This window comes from Pithys albifrons, chromosome 1 (genome assembly GCF_047495875.1).
Source record: "Pithys albifrons albifrons isolate INPA30051 chromosome 1, PitAlb_v1, whole genome shotgun sequence".
NCBI classification, from domain to species: domain Eukaryota; kingdom Metazoa; phylum Chordata; class Aves; order Passeriformes; family Thamnophilidae; genus Pithys; species Pithys albifrons.
Window position 1 is genome coordinate 23,464,851 of NC_092458.1, and position 22,263 is coordinate 23,487,113.

Consider the following 22,263-nt stretch of genomic DNA (forward strand, 5'->3'; position numbering starts at 1 on the left):
TCTCGCTCGTCCAGGCAGCAGAGCGCTGAGTGTGTGCGGCGCCTGTGTGTGCACTGCATCGTGCCCTGGTGGGGAAAGGAGCCCGGCCAGGGCTACAGGCTGTGCACAGCGGCGTTCAGACACCTGCCGTCACGCTGCTGCTGCTCTCCCCATGTTTTACAGCACCTTTCCTCTCCTCTCGGAGCCTACACCCGCCCTACCACGCCGGGGTGAGGGTTCTTAAGGGTCTTTTCCAACAGAAATGATTCTGTCATTCTGTCAGTTTCAGCCTTTTTTTTTAACACGAGGGTTGGAGACTTATTAAAGGTATTTTTAACAGTAAAAGAACACGTATTTGCGTGATGCCAGGTCGGACGCGCCCCTCCCGCCGGGCCGAGGCGGGGAGGGGAGGGAAGGGGAAGGCAGCACCGCCCAGCCCAGCCCAGCCCAGCCCGCCCTCCAGCCCGCCCCGCTCCCGCCTCCGGCCCGCCGGGTGCGGCGCTGCGACTGCTCGCCGCCGAACAGAGCCGGCCCTGCGGCGGCCTTCACCTTCCTCCGCGTCCCGGAGCGGTGCTGGGGCCTGCCCGCGGCCTCGGGACAGATGGAGTCGGCAGCGGCAGGGGCTGAGCGGGCCCGGGGAGGCCCCCGGGCGGGTGCGATGCGGCTGCAGCCGGGGCAGCCCGAGCGGGCCGAGTGAGGCGGACCCCGTGGCTGCGGGGAGCGGCGCCGCAAGGTCGGTAAGCCGGGGAGGGGCCGCGGAGGGAGGCCTGGCGGCCGGGAGCCCCGGGAAGATGCTACCCTGGCATCCCGGTGCGGACGAGGAAGGCGGCGGGCGCTGCGGGCATGTGTTGTCCGTCCCTGCTGGGGGCGAGGGGAAGCCCGCCCTGCTTCCTCCTCCGGAACGGGAGAACTTCACGCCTTTTCAGCCTAGGTCCTTGCTCCCGCAGCCAGGGATGGGGGTGGGCATTGCCCCGGATCGTCCCCTGCTTATCAGACCACGGCCCCTGTCCCGTCCTCCTTGCGGGGACCCCTCTGTTTGTGGAATGAATGGAGCCACGGGCAAGCCCCGACGCTGGGGAAAGCGGAGCCGCTGCCGTTCCCGGCTGGAAGAGCGCAGGGTGCCCGCAGGAGTGGGAGCTGGTGTCAGACAGGGTACGGCGCGCCGGGGCGGCAGGAGGGTCCCGTTCCCGGTGTCGGGCCCGTCCCGAGGGGGCGGCAGGAGAGTCCCGTTCCCAGCGTGGGGCCCGTCCCGAGGGGGAGGCAGGAGGGTCCCGTTCCCGGCGTGGGGCCCGTCCCGCTGGGGCGGCAGGAGGGTCCCGTTCCCGGCGTGGGGCCCGTCCCGCTGGGGCGGCAGGAGAGTCCCATTCCCGGCGTGGGGCCCGTCCCGACGGGGCGGCAGGAGGGTCCCGTTCCCGGCGTGGAGCCCGTCCCGCTGGGGCGGGCGCTGCCGCTCCAGCACCCGGGTCCCGGTCCGCTGACAGATGAGCTGTGCCTGCGCAGGGAGCGCTCCGCTTTCCAGTAGGAGCTGGAGGAGCAGAGACACGGGCCTGTGCGTGCCATGGGGAGGAGGAAAGCCTTGCAGAAGTACCCGCTCTCAGAAATGCCTGGTATAGTGCGTTGTAACGTTTAGTAGCACCACACGACTTGCCAGAGGAGCTTGTGTGGTAGATTTTAGTCCAAATTTTTTTTGTATGTATGGCCAGACTTCGCGAACGCAGATTTGGAAAGGACTCTCCCCACGTGGGTGTGCCCTTCCAGCCTGCACAGTGGATTTTTTAGGTCAGGCACAGCGTGCACAGAACTGGCCCCACCGTTTAAGTCCTGAGGTCCATCTGCCACGACCGAGGGAGCTTGGACAGTGACAGTGAAGTCCTGGGGACTGTCACAGCACCTGGTACTAACCGGGGCTGACCCTGCTGAGCATCCGAGATGTGACGGGATGGGATGGCAGGGAGGCATTTAACTGCCCCACTGAGACTCGAACTCAGGCCCTTGGGATTCAGAGTCCAGAGTGCTCTCCTTTACACCACGGGACTGTCCCCAAAATTTTTTTAAAGTGTAATAAATTGGCCACATCTCTTACCTCTAAGATAACACAAAGGAGGCATTGATGAAAATGGATTAGGTATCCCAGCTAGCTGTTGTTTAGCCTTTCTTACCACTTCCATTTCAATTTACATCCTTAGTCGCATACTGATGGACAAGCAGTTGGGAGTTTGGGAGCACTGGCACGGCCCAGACCCAGCAGCATAAGCTGCAGAGCGGAGACTGTGCACTGAGTTTTAATGTTGTTTAAATCTGCACTTTGTTGCATCATTCACATGAAGACAGCAGTCTTTGGCAAAGAATGAGTGTTTATTTGAGGTAGCAGTTTACTCGTGGGCCATGGGTCAAGCCTGCAACTCTGTGTCTTGAGCTTTGGTTCTTGTTTGTGTGTGTATGTGTGTGTGTTTGCAGTCGCATGTTTTCTCATGCAAAACAGGCATCTGAAGGTTATGTGACAGTTTGAGGTAAGTAGCCCTGAGAAGGAAGGACAGAGGAATGAATGGAGAGAGGAGTTTTGGGGGATCTTGTGCTCCTAAAAAGTGTGGAATTGTAGTAAGTGAGAGGGGTAACCTGAAAACTCCCTGTGCATTTCGTTGTGAGAAAATGAACCAAACTTTCAACATATTTCTTGCTTTTTCTATTTGTAAAGAAAAAAATGTTTTAGACAACAAGATGTAAAGGACACTTTGAAAAGCTGTCAGAAACTATTATAGATAAAAAGCAGTAGCTGATACATGTGTTTACTAGAAAATAAGTAACAGGAGAGGCAGCAAAATGCAGTAATATCAGAGATAAAGCAGGGAGTGCAACTGCCTTTTCTGAAAACAGTAAAAATATTAAAGAAGGTAGAGACAGGGAGGTAGAAACACATTATTAAAAAAAAATTCTGATCATTGCATTTAAGTGAGCATAATGTTTGAGGTACTCCTGCATATAATTTTGAATAGTTCTGCTTAAGATCGGTGGTGAGCTGCTGATACAGATGTAATTAAAGATGTTGGAAGTGAGTAGCAATGCCAGCCATTGCAGTTACATTATGAGAGACCCTCTGAGACATCTCTGACCATGAGTATGATTACAGAGTTGCTGTGTGCATTAAAAAAAAAAAGGTAGACAAAGCTGCTTAAACGTTTTCATCTCAGCTTCAACATATTGAAGGGTAATAGTAGTGATTGTTATGGGTGTGACTGCAATTCTGCCCCTTTCTGGTTTCTGAGTCCAGTCCTTGAGGTGAGTACTGTACTGCTTGTAGATGATTGTGGCTGAAATTTTCTATCCCTTCAGCACAGGACCTGGCAGCACGGTCTTGTGTATGCTAATTGCTTTTCCCATGCCATTTAACATTGTTTCTTAGAAATCCAATACATAAATTACATAAGAGGGTATAGATCAATAGTCCTTACTGAATGATGTGCATCCATCGCCCTTATAAAAGTGGGCAGACTAGCAGGTATGCTGTGAATGTTGGAGGCTGTTTCTACCCTTCTTTATATAGAGCAAATATACTGAATTGTACAGAAAGGTCTGGCCTGGACCTTTCATTATATCTCTGAAAAGCCCATAACTGATGGTTAGAAAGAAATTTTCCTCCCGCAGAGTGTTCTCTTCAAGCTTCTGTCAGTCTGCTGCCTTGAACTAAGGTTCAGTTGTTTTTTGAATACTAAATGGTTCTCATGGTTTTAGCAGACCTATCTAAAAAGCTGAAATGTCATTGCTACATTTTTGTGTCATGATATCTGATCTAAATTTCTCTTATCTGGTAGAGTTGGAAAATTTTTCCAATTACCATGATGCCTGAAAGAAAATGTGATAAATCCCAGTGCTTAAAGTAGGAAAAGGTGGATTCATGGCAGACTGCCAAATGAGGACCTCTGAGACCTGGTAGTTTTCACCATGAATCTTAGGGCAAGTTTTGCACTAGTGCAGTGGTAGGTAGAGAGTAACTTTTTAACTACTTAGCTGGAAGAAGGTCAGTCCTCTGGAATTCATGCCATATTATTTTCCTTTCCTGGTCAACAGTTTTCAAGATCATGAAGAATAAATGTGTCTTGGACATGGCATGCTCAGTTGGCAGCTAGGGAATTGCATCAGAAAACAGGATATGACAATCATCTTCATGGAGGTCACAGCCCCTGTAATTGTCCAAAGGAAGGTTGATGGGTCTTTTTGCCTAAATGCGATGTTTTTACCCATTTTGCATACATCCTTTGGGTCATAAATCTGTTTTGATCTGTATGTCTGCCTGCAGAGGCTTTCACCATGCCCTGAAGATGTTTCGCTGCTGTCAGCTACAGTGAGAACCCTTCCTGGAAACATTTGCATTGCTGGAAGGCAAAAGCTGGTTGGGAAAGTGATTGGCACCTGTAGCAGTAGTACTGATGTTGCAGGTGGACGTGCTGAAAGTGTTAGACCCAGGCTTACTTCTGATATTGAAGCTTAATGTGAACAAAGAAGGTAGAATACTGATATATGACTGAAAAACCTAATATAAATTTCCTTAGACGTATTAACTAGCACATTTTTAGCATCTTAAATGGGAATGAGGGCATCTCTCTTATTCCCTGGCAATTCACTCAAGTGGCTGTATAGAAATTGTGATCACAAGCTCTGTTGCTGTGACTTTTCGCTGAAGTTGCATGTGGCTACTTAAGGACTGAGTTTGATCCTCTTGCTAGTTATATGCACGGGTTTGGATTTTTGTTCTTCCTGGGGCTAAAAACGCAAACCTCACAGGATTGTTGTGAGGATGTCATTGAATGACTTTTTTTTTAATAGATCGTCGTTGGTTGTGTTCTGATGATCTGTTGCATGTGTTCTCAAAAGGAAGCATTCACTTAGGTTTGAGCTTTCCAGCACCTGAGTTCAGGCCCTCCAGCAACAGTAGAAACAATGGTGCTGCATTTTTGCAGCATAAATGTTCAAGCCTGAGGAGTCTCAGGCTTTGGTATGTCGGCGATGATGTGAGGATGTTTGCTGTTAGGTTTTTGTTGTGGGGTTTTTTGGGGGTTTTTTTTGCAGTGGAGCTTTCACAGGTGCTTGATGTCAGCCCCTGTGTGTATTGCCTGGAAGCAGCTAGAAATTCAATGAATGATGTATCTTAAAATTTTACATTCCTCTTAATGGCTGGGCACTTCAATGCTTTTTTGTGATTGGTTTTCTTATATTTAATCTTACTAGAGTTACCGTTTCAAAACTCAGGATACAAGTGCTTAGACCACTCCAGCAAACTTTAAAACTGCGAAGTAGGGCAGATGGTGTATTTGTAATGCTGTGCAGTATCCTCATCCCCACTCTGCATGAATTCAGTCAGTTCCTGTGGGTGGTTTCTTTGCACATTCAGTCTGCAGTCTGAATTGTTTGGGTAAGTTCCTGCTTTCCTGGGGGACTCCTGTCTGTGAGCTTACCTGTAGAGATGCAGCTACAGGTAGTAGGCACTGCTGCAAGGAAACCCTTTGTATTATTTGTATGGATGGTGCTTAGTGTTACATGTCCTGAGCTGATTACCAACGGTTGATGTTACATCTACCACTGAGAGCACTGCTTTCTTCATTCTCTCTTCCTTTCCCACAAAGAGCTGCCTTGCTAAGTTAAATTGAAAAATAAACGATGTAAAAAAATCAGGGTTTTTGCTGACCTGTCTCCCCAAGCAGTCAGACAGGCAGTGCTATTGCTGGCACAAGGAGGGGGCTGGGAATGTGTATGTAGGGGTGAAGGAGGAGTGAAGCCCCCCTTTGATAGCAGCCAGTGATTACATGGCCTCACCCTTAAAATTGGTTGAAAACCCAGGTGAATAGGCAGAAAGTAAGAAATTAAATCTACTGTTACGTTTTGTGTCACACATGCATGTCAGAATTTTTAAATTTTGGTTATGGAAAGTATTGTTCCAAACTGGAACAAAAATAACGTGTCACTCTTTTTCCTCTTTTAAACAGGAAGCAGCAGCTTTATATGGCTCACGCCTGACAACATGCACCACCGGTGGCTGCTGCTAGCTGCATGTTTTTGGGTCATATTCATGTTCATGGTTGCTAGCAAGTTTATCACATTGACTTTTAAAGACCCTGATGGTAAGTTCAACTTTGATGTGAAACAGAAAATTACAAAGTGCTTCACACAAATACTCTTTTCTGTGAAAAGTTGTTCTCGGTGTGTTTACCACTTCTTCAGTAGGACTGAGAACAGAAAACGAGGTTTCTAGAAGTGACAGTGCTGATATTCACATCCTGCTTTTCTTGCTAGAATTCTACAAAACTAACATCATGTCCTTTTTTTGGTAGTTAAGAATAAAAGGGATCATGTTTGGCAGTACTCTTTTGGTAGGTCGACTTTTTCAAATGTATTTAGTTTCAGTAGGCTGATCATCTAGGGGTCAAAGTTATGTGTGTAACAACAGAGCACAATTACCTGTTTAAAGTCAAAGGAGACTCACAAGGTATTGAAGAGTTCATTTCACATGATAGTAGTTTATGTCCTTTTGTGGCTGCTTGTTTTGTCTTATGTAAAACTTGTGGAAAGTTTTTATTTCATTTGCAGTGCACTTTGCCTGGCCACCTCTGCCCTGCTTCTTGCATTCAGGTTTATCCGCTGCTGTTTGACTTGCAAACAGCTTATAGGCTTTTGCTTAGCCTAAGTAGCCCAGATGTTATTAAGCTGATGAGGAATTTAAGCCATTTGATGGCACCACACAGCACAGCTTTCTGTCTGCTGAGAAGCTACTGTTACAAAGTCATCCTGCAGACAGTTTTGAATGAAGATGATGATAGGACTTACAGTCTTAAGAGATCTGTGTTTCTGCATCTTCCTCAGATATGTGAAAAAAATGTGTAACTGTTGAAGCACTGACATCACTAGAGCCATATGTTTCAGTAACTTGATAGTGGATAAATATATTAAGTGTACCTTTATAAATAGCATGCCTCTACTTGAAGATGTATTCAGCAAGTCTTACAGAGAACTGTAGGCTAACTTGGCTTTCCATGGACCCAGCTGTTTTTGAGCCCTCGTACATCTGCAGATCAGCTGATCCTATATTAGGTAGTTACATCCTCCAGTATTTCATTCTATATCAAGTCTTGTTTCACAGCTCACTTATTTTTTAAGTGGCTCCTTCCACCAGCGTTTGTCAGGAAGATAAAAACATAGAGTATACCCTTTGCATTTAGTTCCTTTTTATTATTTGGCTTGCCAATTTTTTCCTCTCTTTTTTTTTTCCTCTATGCTGAGTCTTCCTCCCTTTTGAATAGTTCTCTGAGCAGATGTGTAAATTCTTAAGCTTATTCTGCAAAGACATGACTGTGGTTAAGTGTACGTACATTTTGGAGATACCAGTGTTTGTAATAGAACTAATAAAGGGATGTAGTTTGAATATAACAACAGAAGTTTGGAGGAAGTCCAAGCAGGATGGAAAATCCTGCAGAAAATCTTCTAGACTTCATAAAATATGGGTTGTCAGAAATTTTCTTTATTTGCATGCGTCTTTTTAGCAGATAGAATAAAACCAGCGGATTCTCAGGGAATCAATGGTCTTTTGTTTAAGCCTTCTACGGAGGTCTTGGGTAGCATGAGCAATAGAAGCTTCTTCATGAAGAGGAGCAAGTTTCTGTTCATCATCTCCAGTAGTATCTGCAGGCATGCTTTTACACAATGATAGCGAAAAATACTTTAACTGCTCTTCCACTGAATCAGATTATTTTACAAAAGAGTACCATGAAGTAAGTCTGTGCACAACAATAATTACAGTATCTGATTGCTTGGATGCTTACATTGCTTTCAGTTTTAAGTTGCTTCTCCGTGTGTGCCCTTTGTTAAAATCCAGTGTAGGCAGAGTAGAGTATTCCCTTAAGTAGAGAGCACTGGCAGTACACACATTTTTCTCAACCATAAAACAGTAAGCTCCTGTGGATGCAGACGTAGAAACATTATTCATTGAAGAAGCTGTATGAAGGGAATGAGTAGTATGTGAATGTACATAAATTTTCAGGGAGAAATTGTGGTTTTTTGCTTTGTAGTTAGAGAAAGCTGCTTCAAATTATTTTTGATCTTTCTGCACTGTCTAGACTAAAGCTACAGCCTTGTCTTATTTTTCAGTTTTTCTGTACCATCCTAAATGCAAAGGATTCTTCCCTTACAAGCTTTAATTTGGTCTCAAACTATTAGCTGCCCTGAAATCCCTAAAACAGAACTAGAGTATCAGTTAAGTTTGTTATTGGAGTTTCTAAGTAAGGCCATCATTACAGTAATTAAAGAAGAGGGGATCTTTATTTATTGATGGTTAAAGGTGTTTACTTAGAGCCACAGAAATAAAAGGTGGCTCTTAATGACACTTTTTTTCTGGTAAGTTTAAGAGTTTGCAGCAGAAGAAACCTATCTACTAATTCAAGGGAGAGAGAAACCTTATAGATTAAGGTTTTTATTTGGACATGCTTTGGAAAGTTTATTGAAAAATAAAAACATTGTCTTGGTTTGAGGGGAAAAAAACCAAAATATTTACCCACAAGCGGGGGAGGGGGCCTTCTCCACAATAATCACGCCACTCTTTATCAAATTTAAGAAAAAAAGGAATTTTAATAGAAGAACGATAACTGTTCTTAACTGCTATGTATAAACAGAGTAGTGCAAACCGCTTCCCCAACACCACAAGAGAAAGAAAAAAAAACAAACAACAACAAAACCCAGCAGGTTTTCCTTCAGGAGGAAAGTTATACTTAAGCAGTGTCAAATGTCACAGTCCGGCTGGCTGCGGAGTGAGTTCCCAGTAGTTCCCAGTCCCTCTCCAGCGAGACAGACGAGTGGTTAGCTCTCAGATGAACTCTGTGTCTCTTGTCCCAGATGAAGGAAAAAGAAAGCTGAAAGTGGGGAACCACCACGTGTCCTGCAAAAGCAGCTGCAAACCTCTCTCTCTCCTGGGTCACTGCCCCGGCCGGGGCGGGCAGGCCGTGGCGGTGCAGGCGGTGGTCAGTGCAGGTGGTGGTCAGGCTGGAACAGAGGCCGGAATCCCAGATGCAGGAACCGTGAGAAACAGCCACGGCGAGGAGAAAAACCAGCGTCTCAGCCAGAAGCCCCAGCAGTGCCAGCAGAGCCACTTCTCTCCTCGGCAGCCACTGCTCCTGCCTTCCACCGAGCTAAGAAAAAAAAGATGTCCCCAAAAAACCAAGAGACAAACCTGCCTCCATCCAAGTGATCAGTAGTTAACTACTTCTTTTGTTAACTACTGGCATGGGAAGTTAGTGGCAGGGGAGAGAATTTACATAATAATCCCAAACTACAACAAACATACAGGCGAGTCTGTATAGTTTTACCAAATTGACTATCAACTGCGATACCTGGATTCAGGATTTCAGTGTCTTTCCACAATTTGTTTAAAAAAACCCCCCAACAAACAACAAAAAAACCCAAGTAAAAGGCAATGGGCATGTTTGATAAAACTCAGCTGAAGTTGCATCCAAAAGTTGTACAGCGTACATCCTTTAAAATATTCATAATCTGTCTCATGTCTTATCCAATACCTTTCCATGTAGAAACAAATGCTAATATTTTGTAAACTTAATACAGAAAGTAATGTTCATTAGTGTTAATTGTAAAGCAGAAATAGTTGTCTTCCCATCACTTTCTGTAATGCTCTTACCTCTCTTCCTTCTTTAGGCTATGGTGCCAAGCAAGAGCCATTGATACTGACAGCTGTGACAAAACTGGAGGAGGTACATGTGCAAGAGGAAAAACATTGGCCTGAAGAATTCCAGGTGTATACTCTTGAGATAAGGGTGCATGTATTAAAGAGTAGGAGAAAATAAGAGATTAAGTAAAGGCTTTCTGTTGTTACAATGAATTGCTAGACATGAATGGTTTTCAGAGTGTTCTATTTAGATAGAACTGACAATTTTAACTTCACAAAGCTAGTATGTTACAGTAACCTGCTGTCTTGTTTCATCTGAATGATTCAACTTAATGTGTTTCCATTTCCATAGGAGAAAATTATTACAGTACTCCTTTATCAAATCAGGAGAGTAATTTTTGTTACCCTTTTTAATAAAATGGCCAGTTTTAGATTACTTGTATTCTGCCTTGCCATAGCCATCAGGGTTGTAGTTGTTGAGGACAATCCTGGGTCTTGCCTATTCTTAGTCCTCTGCCCAATCTCTCTGTTTCTTTTTATCAGTTTCCATTTATTTTTCATGTTTTGTGCTCTTTGTACTTTCCATTTCATCATTTTTTCAAAGTAGAATGTAAACACAATAGTAGTCAATACCAGTTGATTCTTTACATACATAGTTCTCTGCTTTCAGCAATAAAAGTGGTACTTGCTAATTGAGAAGGATACTCTGAAAATCCCTTATGCAAATGTAAATTTGAGACAAGTTTCACAGTGGGCAAAATCCAATTTTTTTTTTCTTTGGTGAATAAGTTATCTTGTGTTTAAAGTATTTTTGTGGTGTGGGCTGGAAGGTAGGTTAGCTATGGAAATATGACACTTTTTGTTTTCATGTGTAAAAAACCTGAGTTTTAAGTTGCCCTCAAAGTAATTGGGAAAAACAATTGTTCAGTGGCAGTTCTGTGTAGTCAGTTTTAATATCTTTCTTTACTTATATATGGAAGAAAAAATAATATGGCGTCTGGATCTAAAACTATTCCCTCATGACTTCCTGTCTGCATGAAATGTAGAATAACAACATTAATTCTGGTTGCATGCAAAAAGAATTGTTTTGAAAGATAAACAGTCTGACAAACTGTTTGGATTACATTCTTTAAGAAGAATGACAAACAAAAAATAGAATAAGATTATATTTTCCTTATGGAGTACTGGGAGAAAAAGTAAAATAATTCCTTTTTCATCTATAGCTTGGACACTACCTAAAATCATAGAACCACAGAATGGTTTGGTTTGAAAGGGACCTTTGAAGATCATCTAGTTTCAACACCCCTGCCATGGGCAGGGACACCTTCCATTAGACCAGGTTGCTCAAAGCCTCATCCTGCCTGGCCTTGAACACTTCCAGGTATGGAGCATCCACAGCTTCCCTGGGCAACCTGTTCCAGTGCTTCCCCTTGTGGGAAAAATTCCTTAATGTCTAATCTAAACCTATCTTCTTTCAGTTGCAAACCATTACCCCTTGTCATGTCACTACAGGCCCTGGTAAAAAGTCTCTCTCTTTCTTATAAACCACTTGTAAGCAAAGACTGCAGTGAGGTTTCCCTGGAGCCTTCTTTTCTCCAGGCTGAACAACCCCAGCCCTCTCAGCCTGTCCATCCCTCTGACCATCTTCATGGTCCTCCTCTGAACCTTCTCTAAGAAGTCCATGTCTGTCCTGAGCTGGAGCCCCAGGGCTGGATGCAGTACTCTAGGTGGCAGTAGAGCAGAGTAGAGGGGAAAATCATCCCCTTCAATGCCACGGTGCTTTTTTATGTGGTCCCAGATGTGTTTGGCTTTCGGATTGCAAGTACGTACTGCTGGCATGTATCCAATTTTTCATTCATCAATATCCTCAAGTGCTTCTCAGCAGGGTTGCTCTCAATCAGTCTGTCCCCTCGTCTGTATCGATACTGGCGATTGTCTGCTGTGTAAATCGGTTAATGGAAGGGTGAAAATTTGTGAGTAGGAATTTAAAATTTCCCATCACCTCTTAATCAGAGCAGCTTCTTTTTCCTCTCTCCCCATTAATTGTGAAGGAAGAGGTGGTTGTGGTTTCTTAGTCTTAGAAAAGTGCAACATACGAAACAACTCTTTTATCTTGGGGGAGAGGTATCCTGCCTACTTCTTTTATTTGCCATTGTAAGCACTGATGCTCATTGTTCACATTTTTGTCCACTTAATTTTATATCAGTTTGGATAAATGGAAACACCAAATGCCTACAGGTGCTAGAAAACAACACAAAACTTTTATGCTAAATTCTTTTCTATACAGATGGGTCACAGAGTCACAGAATATTTTGAGTTGGAAGGGACCTGTAAGGTTCATCAAATCCAGCTCTTAGCCCTGCACAGGACATTCCCAAGAATCACACCATTGGTCAGCCCCATCTTCTCAGAGTTTAAAGCATAATTTATATTGAAGTTCCTGTTCCAACCCCTCAGAAGCTTTCTTGCAGGCTGTTGAAGCTTTGTGGGAGTTCCAGTATTTGGTCAAGGCATATTTAATCCACACAGATCAGATCCTGCTACTCTGCAGCAGAGTTAAATTGCTTTGTGGAAAAGCTCTTACTACTGTACACTACTGTGTAGTGGCTTAGGAGTTGAACCAACATGTACAGCAGCAGGACAGGAAGGAGGAAAACTGTGGGCTACTGCTTTAGTTAATACATAGCAATGTTTCAGTTGTGAATCTGGGAGTCATTAGGGTGAACTGTTCAGGAATTTTTGTACTTTAGAATGTGATCTGAAAACTAAATTCTTCTGCTTTTGTTTTTTCTTTCCCCTCTGCATTTCATAAAGCCAACTGGAAAAGCTTTTTCTGGAAATCTGATCCGCCAACCCCTGGTTCATATGGAAAGACTTGAGCTTCTCAGGAACGTCTGCAGAGACACTGCATTGAGAGATCTTTCTCACACCACAGTTTCCAAATTCGTCTTGGACCGAATATTTGTGTGTGACAAGCACAAGATCCTGTTTTGTCAGACACCAAAAGTGGGCAACACTCAGTGGAAAAAAGTCTTGATCGTTTTAAATGGTATCTACTCTGCTGTGGGTGTATTTCTTTGAGGAGGAGGAGAGAACAGAATTGATCTAACTGGGGCAGCACAAAAATTAATTCTTTCTGCATTTTTGTACACTGATACTTCATTTCAGCCTTTCATTCATCACAGTTGTTTCTAGTCCTTTCAAAACATCCCTGTAAAATAAAATAGACCTGTTCTTTCTGTGAAAATAAATATTGTTAATACTTGGCTAAAAAGGAATTTGAGTCATGATAGAGTACTAACAACCATGTGGTAGGTAGGTAGGTTTCTTTTCCTTGAAGGGGTGGCACTAATTTATAGAATTTGAAAGTATATTACAAGGTATCATAGTTCCTAAGTAACAATAATAAGAAATTTCTGACTAAAAGCCACTGACTTTTAATGAGAGGGTTTTAGGCATAATGAAAGCTAGATAAAATTTGACAGCTGCTGTTGGTCTGTACTGCTGAAATCTTGTGTATGTTCTCTTGGTGAACCTTTTGCAAGAGATGAAGATTCTGAGGTGCTTAAGGCAATAGTTTGGTCAACAAAGGCATGTTATAAAAGACTGTAAAAGAAGGAGTAAAGGGACTAGTGTGTTGAAAAATTATCTACAAGATGAACACTGCCTGTCTACATATACCCTACTATCCTCTTCTAGAAGCCTGGTATGGCAATAAAAATACCTCCTTTCCTCAGGGGTTTTTGCTGTACCTCCATCTGCATATATAAACTTAACATGATCATATTTAACATAACACACCCTTATTTAACACGAGACCATCTTGCCTGTCTGTGCCCCAGGGCAATGAACTTGCTACAGATACTCAGGTCAGTTGATGTCCTTCTGTGGGTTTGCAGGTGGCATAATTCACCAAGATGTAGGCAAAACCTGAACATTGTAAAGCCAGCTGCCTTGTTAGAAGTGCCCTGCAAACAGCCAGCTCTGCACTTGCATTTCTGTGTTTTCTGTACCTGCGCACCCAGACAGAAGAAAACAGTCAGAAATTGGTAAATGAAGTGTCCCTCAGCAAAACTGTTGTAGCAAGGAGTACATGTTTAAAAACTTTAATATTAGTTTCATCTTTGATATATGGATGGGAGGTAAAAATTCAGCAGAAAAATGCCTAAACCTGTATGTGTGCATGTGTCATAATACCTATGAAAGCTACACTCTAAATAACAAATATGGAATTATATGAGTGCATTAGAAGTACCTATTTTTATAAGCATTTAAGAGGGAATGTGCAAAGAATGCCTTGGGACAAGCAGTGATGTATTGGCTGTGCTGAGTGCAGGATAACTCACTTCTTAACAGCAGGAAACTTTTCACCTTGAGCTTCCTACTTCTGTCATGTTAGATAGTGATAGAAAATCATTTCCACATAAATACTGGTCTCTTCTGCCTTAAGCTGCCAGTGTACCAGTATCTGCTTCTAAAGGCTACTGCTGCAGTTGACCTAACTTTCTCCTCTTTGGGTGGTTTCAGCAGGCAGGACTGATACTTGAGGGAAAGTGCTTTATGTCCAAATACATAAGTAGTATTTGGAGGTTCAGAACGGGGAAATGCAGATACAGTGCTGTGGAGGAGCTGACTCTGCTTCTGTTTGTACTGAATATGTGCTCTGAATGAATGAAAGGTATCAGTTTCTGAGGCTGTCTAGTCTGACATCTGTTGTCCACATAGAATTTCACTTAGGGTACCAAAACCTATAATTGAAAACCTGAAATTCATAAAATACAACCCCAGTATTGACTCAAAAAAAAAACCCCTATTAGGAAACTGAGCACCTGACTGGTGTGAATTATTTACTGCAGTTCTGCAAACAAGAAGGCTGTAGAGGCTTTCACCTAAAGGGCTTGTTTTGTAGCATGCTGTGCTTGTTGCAGGTTGGTACTCTGAAATGATGCTGTTGTGTGAAGGCTTATGTCTAAAGCCCAGGGGGGCCACATGAGATCTTTGTCAAGGTCCTAAAGCCTTCCAGGATCAGGATCTGAAAACAAACACAGCAGAGTTTGGAGACATTATTTCTCTTGTCAGCTTATATGCTTGCAGAAATGAATATTTAGAGACTTTGTTGTTAATTTTAGTGCTTTTTAATCTGTGTAGTATTGTATGATTGGAATTTTTGTTTCGGCACAGCATAGTTGTTAAAAGAACTTCATGGATCTTGACAGCAAATTGCTTTTGTGTTGAAGCAGTTCCAAAAACAGCCCACAGCATTTATTTTTTGTTGGTCGTTGAAATGCAGCCAAAAAGCCGGTTCCTTCTTCTGAGTTAATCCTTAAAGTCTTCTTCCATTTGTATGTGCAGGCAGAGGGAAAGAGAGAGGGGACAGTGACATGAGGAGTTAGAGGCTTAGACATAATTGCTGATGAAATTTGCATAATGTGCTTTTCTGAGGGTTTTGAGGCCATGTGGTCTTGGACCTTGATGCCACATGTCCTAAAGAAGTTTAACAGTTGCCAGCTTTGCAGTCAGAATCTCTCAGAATGTAACAGTTTTAAACATAGTAACTGTAAATGGTAAAAATACAGAAAAGAGACAAAAATCTGTCAGCCAAAGGCACACATGCTTGCTTTTAGTCACTGTTTTTTCCCTTGAAAGAATAACTTGCTCTCTCATTTTGATTTGTCTAGGAGCATTTTCTTCCATAGAAGAGATCCCAGAAAATATTGTACATGATCATGAGAAGAATGGCCTTCCACGTTTGTCCTCTTTCAGTGACTCTGAAATTAAAAAACGGTAAGTGGTGGCTTCCGACAGCTGTGGGCAGAGTTTGGAGTCAGTGGTGGTATGAGCAGTCAAGGGTACAGCTGAAGTCCTCATCTGCAATTGAGAATAGTAGCATTTCTGCTCCACCATTTGTATTATGGCACCCTTCTGTTATCCTCACAAATCTTGCCGTGTCTGCTCTTCTGGGTTTGAAGGAGAACACCAGTGTAATTTGTGATATAGATAGGTCATCCAACCAACTCCCTCTGGACATAGGGTTTCCATAGTGCAATGCACATGTAGTTGTTAGATAGTTGGCCTTCAGAAGGGAAGGTTTTAGTTGAAAGGTCCATCCTGATGCCTTGTATGGTAAACCTTACTGCTCACGAGTAAGACTGCCATTGCAGGCAGACTTATTGGGATTGAACTGATTAGATTTGAAATGTTAGTGCTCTGTAGCCTGAGAGTGTTGTCTATTCAGCTGAACCACTTTGTCTTCCTGTTTGGGTGTTTGTGGTTATTTTCAGAGCTGAAAAAATACTCTGCAGTAGAACCTTCTACATTAACTTTTGGCTAGATTATTAACTGTGTCTGCTTTCATCTCTATAAGAGCCTGTGTCACATATTATCCTTGTGAGGGGTGGCAGCGTGGAGTGAACAGGACATAGGATGGCAGTGGACACTTGTAAGCATGTGCTTGCATGGGGTTTGTGTGTATTAAGCCATTCTGAAGAGTCAGCCCCTTATACATGTGTCAGCTGCCAGTGGAGCTCAGTGCAAGGTTTGTTACCTGAAGTGGCACAAAGACATTTATCACAGCTGTGGAACTGGGGTCACTTGATTATGTTGATACTGTGCAAGAGAAAATATTGTCACTAAGTTCTTGAGAATGTGCATCTGTTCTCCCTCCCTGTGAACAGCCCTGCATAGAAAGTAACTGTTGAATCATAGAATCATAGAATTGATTGGATTGGAAAAGACCTCAGAGATCATCAAGTCCAACCCTTGGTCCAATTCTAGTCCATTTACTAGATCATGGCACTCAATGCCACGTCCAATCTGTGTTTAAAAATCTCCAGGAACGGTGAATCCACCACCTCTCTGGGCAGCCCATTCCAATGCCTGATTACTCTCTCTGGAAAGAATTTTTTTCTGATCTCCAACTTAAATTTCCCCTGGCAGAGCTTAAGCCCGTACCCCCCTGTCCTATTACTGAGTGCCTGGGAGAAGAGACTAGCCCCCACCTGGCTAGAACTTTCCTTCAGGTAGTTCTAGACAGTGATGAGGTCACCTCTGAGCCTCCTCTTCTCCAAGCTAAACAACCCCAGCTCCCTCAGCCTCTCCCCATAGGGCTTGTGCTCCAGGACCTGCAGGATGTGCCATAGTTAAGACATTTGAAGTTGAATGCCGTTATGGTTTGGATTGTTGCATTCAGGTCACCACAGAACCTATGCTGGAGATGAATAGCGTGGGATTGGTTGGGAATTCTGAAATTATCAGAGAATTTAAAGTGTAGAGACAGGGGATGGTGTACATCTGTTGATCTGATTTACTGACCTCTCGCCCTGCGTGGCTAGGAGTAAGTCAGGAGAACCTGGAGATCAATTCAAGTGCCTGTAGAAGCTGGAAAGAGTCCATCCACTTATTTCCGTGAGGGCTGGACTCTCAATCTCCTTTTTTAGCTCTTTACTGAAATAAACTTTGTTTTCCATTTATTCCTACAGATAATCTTTGACTACAGAATATTACATATTATAGTATCACAATAATAATGTGAAATTCTGCTGAAAAATGTAGTCTCATGATTCAGTGATGTTCTCAGCCATTATTGAAAGCATGACAAAACAGCAAATAAAATACCAGATTTTTTTTTACTTAATCAGCAATTTTTCTAAATTCCGCCAGTGAAAAATGCAGCTCCCTGCATTTAGCTGCACCAGGGCACTTTTCCCCATGTCGTTGTGTATTTTGCTTTTTGAGCTTAATCATTGGCACTATAAATGCCTTTCACCTGGAGCTTTCAGCATCTTTTATCTCCTGTTTATGTTTTGAGATAAAGTAATCTCCAGTTTGAATAAAATGTGAAAACTAGGATAAACTTTTTACTCTTTGTACTGTATATGAAAACTGTTAGTAAGAAGGCACAAATTGTATTTCTAGTGCTATTCATCATAATATTGATAGACTATGCAAATAGTGAAGGATTCACATTGCAGTGTGTGTGGTCAGAGTTTATATACTTTTTGTAAGTATATGCTAAACAGCATTTAAAAACTTTGCTAAACAATTATTTAACTTCTTTTTTTCCTTCCTCTGTTTTAGACTGAATTTGTACTTCAAGTTTTTTATTGTTAGAGATCCATTTGAAAGACTTATTTCTGCGTTTAAAGACAAGTTTGTGCACAATCCTCGGTTTGAACCGTGGTACCGGCATGAAATTGCTCCCGGCATCATTCGTAAATACAGAAAGAATCGCACAGAGACCAAAGGGCTGCAGTTTGAGGACTTTGTGCGCTATCTGGGTGACCCCAATCACCGATGGCTGGATGTTCAGTTTGGTGACCACATCATTCATTGGGTAACGTATGTGGAACTTTGTGCTCCCTGTGAAATCACATATAGTGTGATTGGACACCACGAAACCCTGGAGGATGATGCTCCATATATCTTGAAAGCAGCCGGCATAGACCACCTGGTATCATACCCCACAATTCCACCAGGCATAACAGTGTACAACAAAACAAAAGTAGAGCGGTATTTTTCAGGAATTAGCAAGAGAGACATAAGACGCCTCTATGCACGATTCAAAGGTGATTTTAAACTCTTTGGTTATCGGGAGCCAGATTTCTTGCTTAACTGACACCTGGGATAAGCTCTGAAGAAGTGTCTCATGGATTCATCTAAACCCATATGAATACCAGCTGCAACATTGACAGAGCTGAGAATGACCGTTTGTTTTCTAGCTTTTTGATGTTGCTCCATTTTTCAGTGAAATATTTGTCACATGAACAAGTAGAGGCTTATGTTGTTGTTTACTGACCATGTTTTCAGTACGTGACATTGAAATCTATTAGGAATGGTGTGTCTGTTATCTGAAATACAGAATTCCACTTCTCCCTTCTGCCTCCAGGAAAAAAGAGGGAGAATAAATTGGCTGTGGTCTTCCTCTCCTCCCAGACAGAATGACATTTTTGAAATGTGAAGTATTTATAAAGATGGCAATTTCACTGTAGGTTAACTCTGACATTGGTAAACACAATGATTCATGCTCATGAGAAAGTCGAGCAGTTTCCCATGAGCTTTGTTAATGAGAGGCCAGTGCAGGACTAAAAATTGACAAAATTATCTAGATTCTGTCATGTGGCTGCTATAATAGTTATACTGCTGATCTAATCCCATTCTTGTTTGTCAAAAAATGAGCCTAATTAGACAGAAGCTGTAGAGATGTTAAAAATTGAACTGGTTCCAGACACCAGTTGTCTCTATTTTTGTCAGGTGTTTACTGTACTTACTACTGATCTATTGAGCCTCATAATTCTACTTTTGATTTTTGAGATACTATTTAATTCCTGGCCATGTAAGTTACCTGAGAACACGAAATGCAAATGGGGCATAGAGAAAATAGGAAACTGCTAGGGAAATGTCAAGGAAAAATAAAATATCAATTGTATTTGTGGGAGCACTGATGGTAATCACGAGATGCTCTTACACAATTTAACTTGTTTTTTCTTCTAACAATTAATAAAGAAGTTTCAAAAGCAAGATGTCATATTAAAGAGCTGCTAGAGTTACTTGGATTAACTATGTACCTTTTTCTTATATCCAGCCTTGCTCAATGTTCAGTACCACAGTGAACAGAAAGTTTATCCCCCTCAGAAAATTCATCTCCCAGTTTCTAAAGGAGAAAAGAAGACAGGATGAATCTCTGAATTTTTCAGTGATTCACTGCCATGGTGTCCCAATTCAGAAGTACCCAAATTTGTGTTACCAGTGGTGTGAGTTGGTTACTTGCCAGCAGTTCTAATGTCACTTAAATTTGTGCACCCATTTTATGTGTTTAAAAAAAAAGACCAGAACTGACTGGATGTAGCCATCATATTTGCCTGTGCTTGCATTGTGTCTCGTAAAGAGCAGTCTCTTGTTTGAGTTCACCAGCAATAAAAATTAGTGTGCTGCCACCTCAGCCCGCAGCCCAGTGGAGAGAGAGAGAGAGACAATGTATCTGAAATACAGGAATTGCTCTGTCTCAGTGAGCATGTGAACTGAATTTTTTAAATCATAGTCCCAATAGAGTTATTTTCAGATCAGCATCATGTTGCTGGTTAGAAATGCTAATGATGGCCAGTGCTGTGGAATCTGCTTTCAAATCCAACCACGGTATGTTTTTGATAGCTTCCTGTATTAACACAAGGAAACATCTTGCACTTGTGTAAAAGGAAAGCTGTGCCAAGCTGACATGTGCTGCTACCCACAAAAAGGAAGCCCTGTTGTAGCTGGAAATGATTTCAGAAAGATTTGAAAAGATGAATTTAAATAAGGGAGAATGATTAACTGGGCATCGTTAACATGAGAATAGTCCAGGGTGGCAAAGCTGGAAGGTAGGGTATTCTTCAGGTTTGGTTTTTTTCTTTAAAAACAACAATTACAGTGCCCTAACTTGTTAGTTCTTAACCAATGATAAAAAGATGTTAACAGCTCCAGGTTTTTCTGTGGTTTTCTTAATATGGGAACTTAGCAAAACGCACTGTTAAATGCATTTTGAAGCTAATGACCTGATTGATTACCTCGCTGCCAATTTAAAATGTAACAGTGAATAATGTATAGTAAATTCAGGCCTTAAAGTTTAATAAAGATAAAATAGACTTGTTTTCCTCTGAAAGCATAAGCTATTGATCACACAGAATGCCAAAGTATGTTTTTGTTTGTCTTGGTAAATTACTTAATGTATTGATTGCTTAAAAATTGCCAGGTAGAAAGTGCTATGTAAATATTAAGTAGTAATACCTTTTACTAATAGCTTTCTGTGCACTGAGTTCACTTGGACATCTCTGAACAAAGCTGTGGACTGACCTAGGCAGAAGTGTGCACTGCTCTCCCATCCCCATGTTTCCAGGCTTTTCAGGCTGGAACACTTCTTATAATTTCTTCAATGATACATTCCTGAGCTATGTTTTTTTCTAGAAGCGTGGGACTTTTTTCCTTATGTAGCTAAAGTAATGATGACACGATTTAGGCGTGACTCTTGAGGAAACTTGGGTACCATGAAGGTCCTTGGCAAGGTATAATAAGGTTCTCTTTAAGTCAGTCCAGTGCAGGTAGGGTGATCAGAGCATACTGTGTTGGGGAAGAGGCTCTTGTCATCATAGATACAATGAATTAGGTGCCTGTGGTTTGTTTTAGCTTGACTGTACTCTACACAAGGCTTTTACAAATGTAGTCCCCGTGGCGTGCATGAATGTCGTTTGGCTGCTCAGATGTCATTTGCATACCACTTCCAAACTGCAGATGATATTTATGTCATATTCTTGGAACTGCTGGCCCAGATTGTTCCTTCTCTTTTTTTCATTGTTACAGCTTCAGAAAACAAATTCACCTCCTTACTTTGTCTCTTTTTGTTGTCTTTCCTGAGCAGCTTTTGAGTCCCTTGAACCATTTTAACCACATTTTACAGAGGAAAGTCGAGCAATAGTTAGTTGCAGTAATTTTCTTGAAAATAGGAGAGAAAACACTCTTTTTACATCACAGACTTCATGCTGTATGTTTGCTTTAGGTAAAGTACAATCAGCAGTTTTACTGTGCCTGGTTATATGGAGCTCCTTGTTTCTGATGGACTCTCTTCCCCACTGCTCAGAGTTTGGCCTCTTAGCTAACAAAGACAAAAATTAAAATGTATTCCATGGGTCTGTTATTTTCATGCTCCTAATAAAATTGAGCCAACTTTTTTGAGATTTTGAAGGTGGAGATGTATCTTCCTTGTGGTAAAAATGGATCTGGAGTTCACTTACTTGTGATACAATTTTAGGGCAATGCCTGTCCCCTTTTCTTTTAACTTCAGCACACAGTGTATTACCATGGGTGTGCTTTCCAATTTTATGCTCTGAAGATGTTTTTCTGTAGTTAAAAATATATGTGCTTTTTTGGTGGGAGGGGGGAACAGTTCTGCCAAAAAAGTAGCAATTCAAAAATGTCCTGAAAATACATGTTTTTCACAAAAAAGCATGTTGTTTTCAAATTCATATGCAGATGCTGCCCTCTTTGTACTGGGATAACAGTTGCCTGCTGCTCCATGTCTCCATTCTCAGATCAAGAAAGCCATCAGACAGTTCTGGCTTTTCTGCAACATTACTTTTTCCTTGAGGTATTAATAACTTTGTTGGTTGGGAAACCTGCCTTTGATCTTATCTGTGCTCCAGAAAGTTTGCTGAGAGAAAGAGTGATTATATAGGGATAGCTTAAGCTTATTTTCTCAGATGAAAAAGGATGTCTTGTCAGTGTATCTGATATCCCTTAATTGACAGAGGGTGAATGATCTTTCTGCTTAATGGCCCTGTAGTGATTTACACTAAGCCCCCATCCTATTATTACAGCAATGTGAAGGGACCTGGAAGGAGGTGTAAATTCAATGTGCTTATTTTAAATACGAAGGTGTAAAGGAAATTGGACATGGGAGTTGGTTCCTAAAGATTTATCGTGTCCAATTACTTGTTACATATCATCTGCAGAGGCTTGTGTGGATTCTTTGTGGCCTATGCTTGAGAAGATTTATGCACGGTAGAAAGAGGCTTGTGGGTGGTGGAAAATTCCCTTTCAGCCTGAGTTAGCTGTGCGTGTTCCTGGGCTGCTGCCTTGGGGAAGGTTTTAGAAGGAAATGA

The 22,263-nt window shown here is 42.2% G+C and overlaps 1 protein-coding gene across 3 annotated transcripts; it reads left to right on the top strand.

Annotated features, from left to right (window-relative positions):
• Nucleotides 1-461: 461 nt before the first annotated feature.
• On the top strand, nucleotides 462-21,337 carry CHST10 (carbohydrate sulfotransferase 10). Of its 3 annotated transcripts, none has more exons than XM_071581305.1 (6): nucleotides 462-716; nucleotides 5,958-6,092; nucleotides 9,667-9,764; nucleotides 12,452-12,686; nucleotides 15,316-15,421; nucleotides 17,714-21,337. In XM_071581305.1, the coding sequence occupies exons 2-6, from the start codon at nucleotides 5,993-5,995 to the stop codon at nucleotides 18,249-18,251; spliced, it is 1,077 nt and encodes a 358-aa protein (XP_071437406.1). In that variant the 5' UTR covers nucleotides 462-716; nucleotides 5,958-5,992; the 3' UTR covers nucleotides 18,252-21,337. The 3 variants fall into 3 exon arrangements, with proteins under 3 accessions (XP_071437406.1, XP_071437323.1, XP_071437244.1); XM_071581222.1 differs by having other exon boundaries at nucleotides 462-712; XM_071581143.1 differs by lacking the exon at nucleotides 462-716 and adding an exon at nucleotides 4,223-4,479.
• Nucleotides 21,338-22,263: the final 926 nt, after the last annotated feature.

Excerpts from the sequence above, each read along its gene's own strand:
- CHST10 (XM_071581143.1), top strand. The coding sequence starts at position 4,404 with ATGTTGCAGGTGGACGTGCTGAAAGTGTTAGACCCAGGCTTACTTCTG. Across the intron at positions 4,480-5,957 it reads GCTTAATGTGAACAAAGAAG|GAAGCAGCAGCTTTATATGG; the intron begins GTAGAATACTGA and ends TCTTTTAAACAG. Across the intron at positions 6,093-9,666 it reads GACTTTTAAAGACCCTGATG|GCTATGGTGCCAAGCAAGAG; the intron begins GTAAGTTCAACT and ends TTCCTTCTTTAG.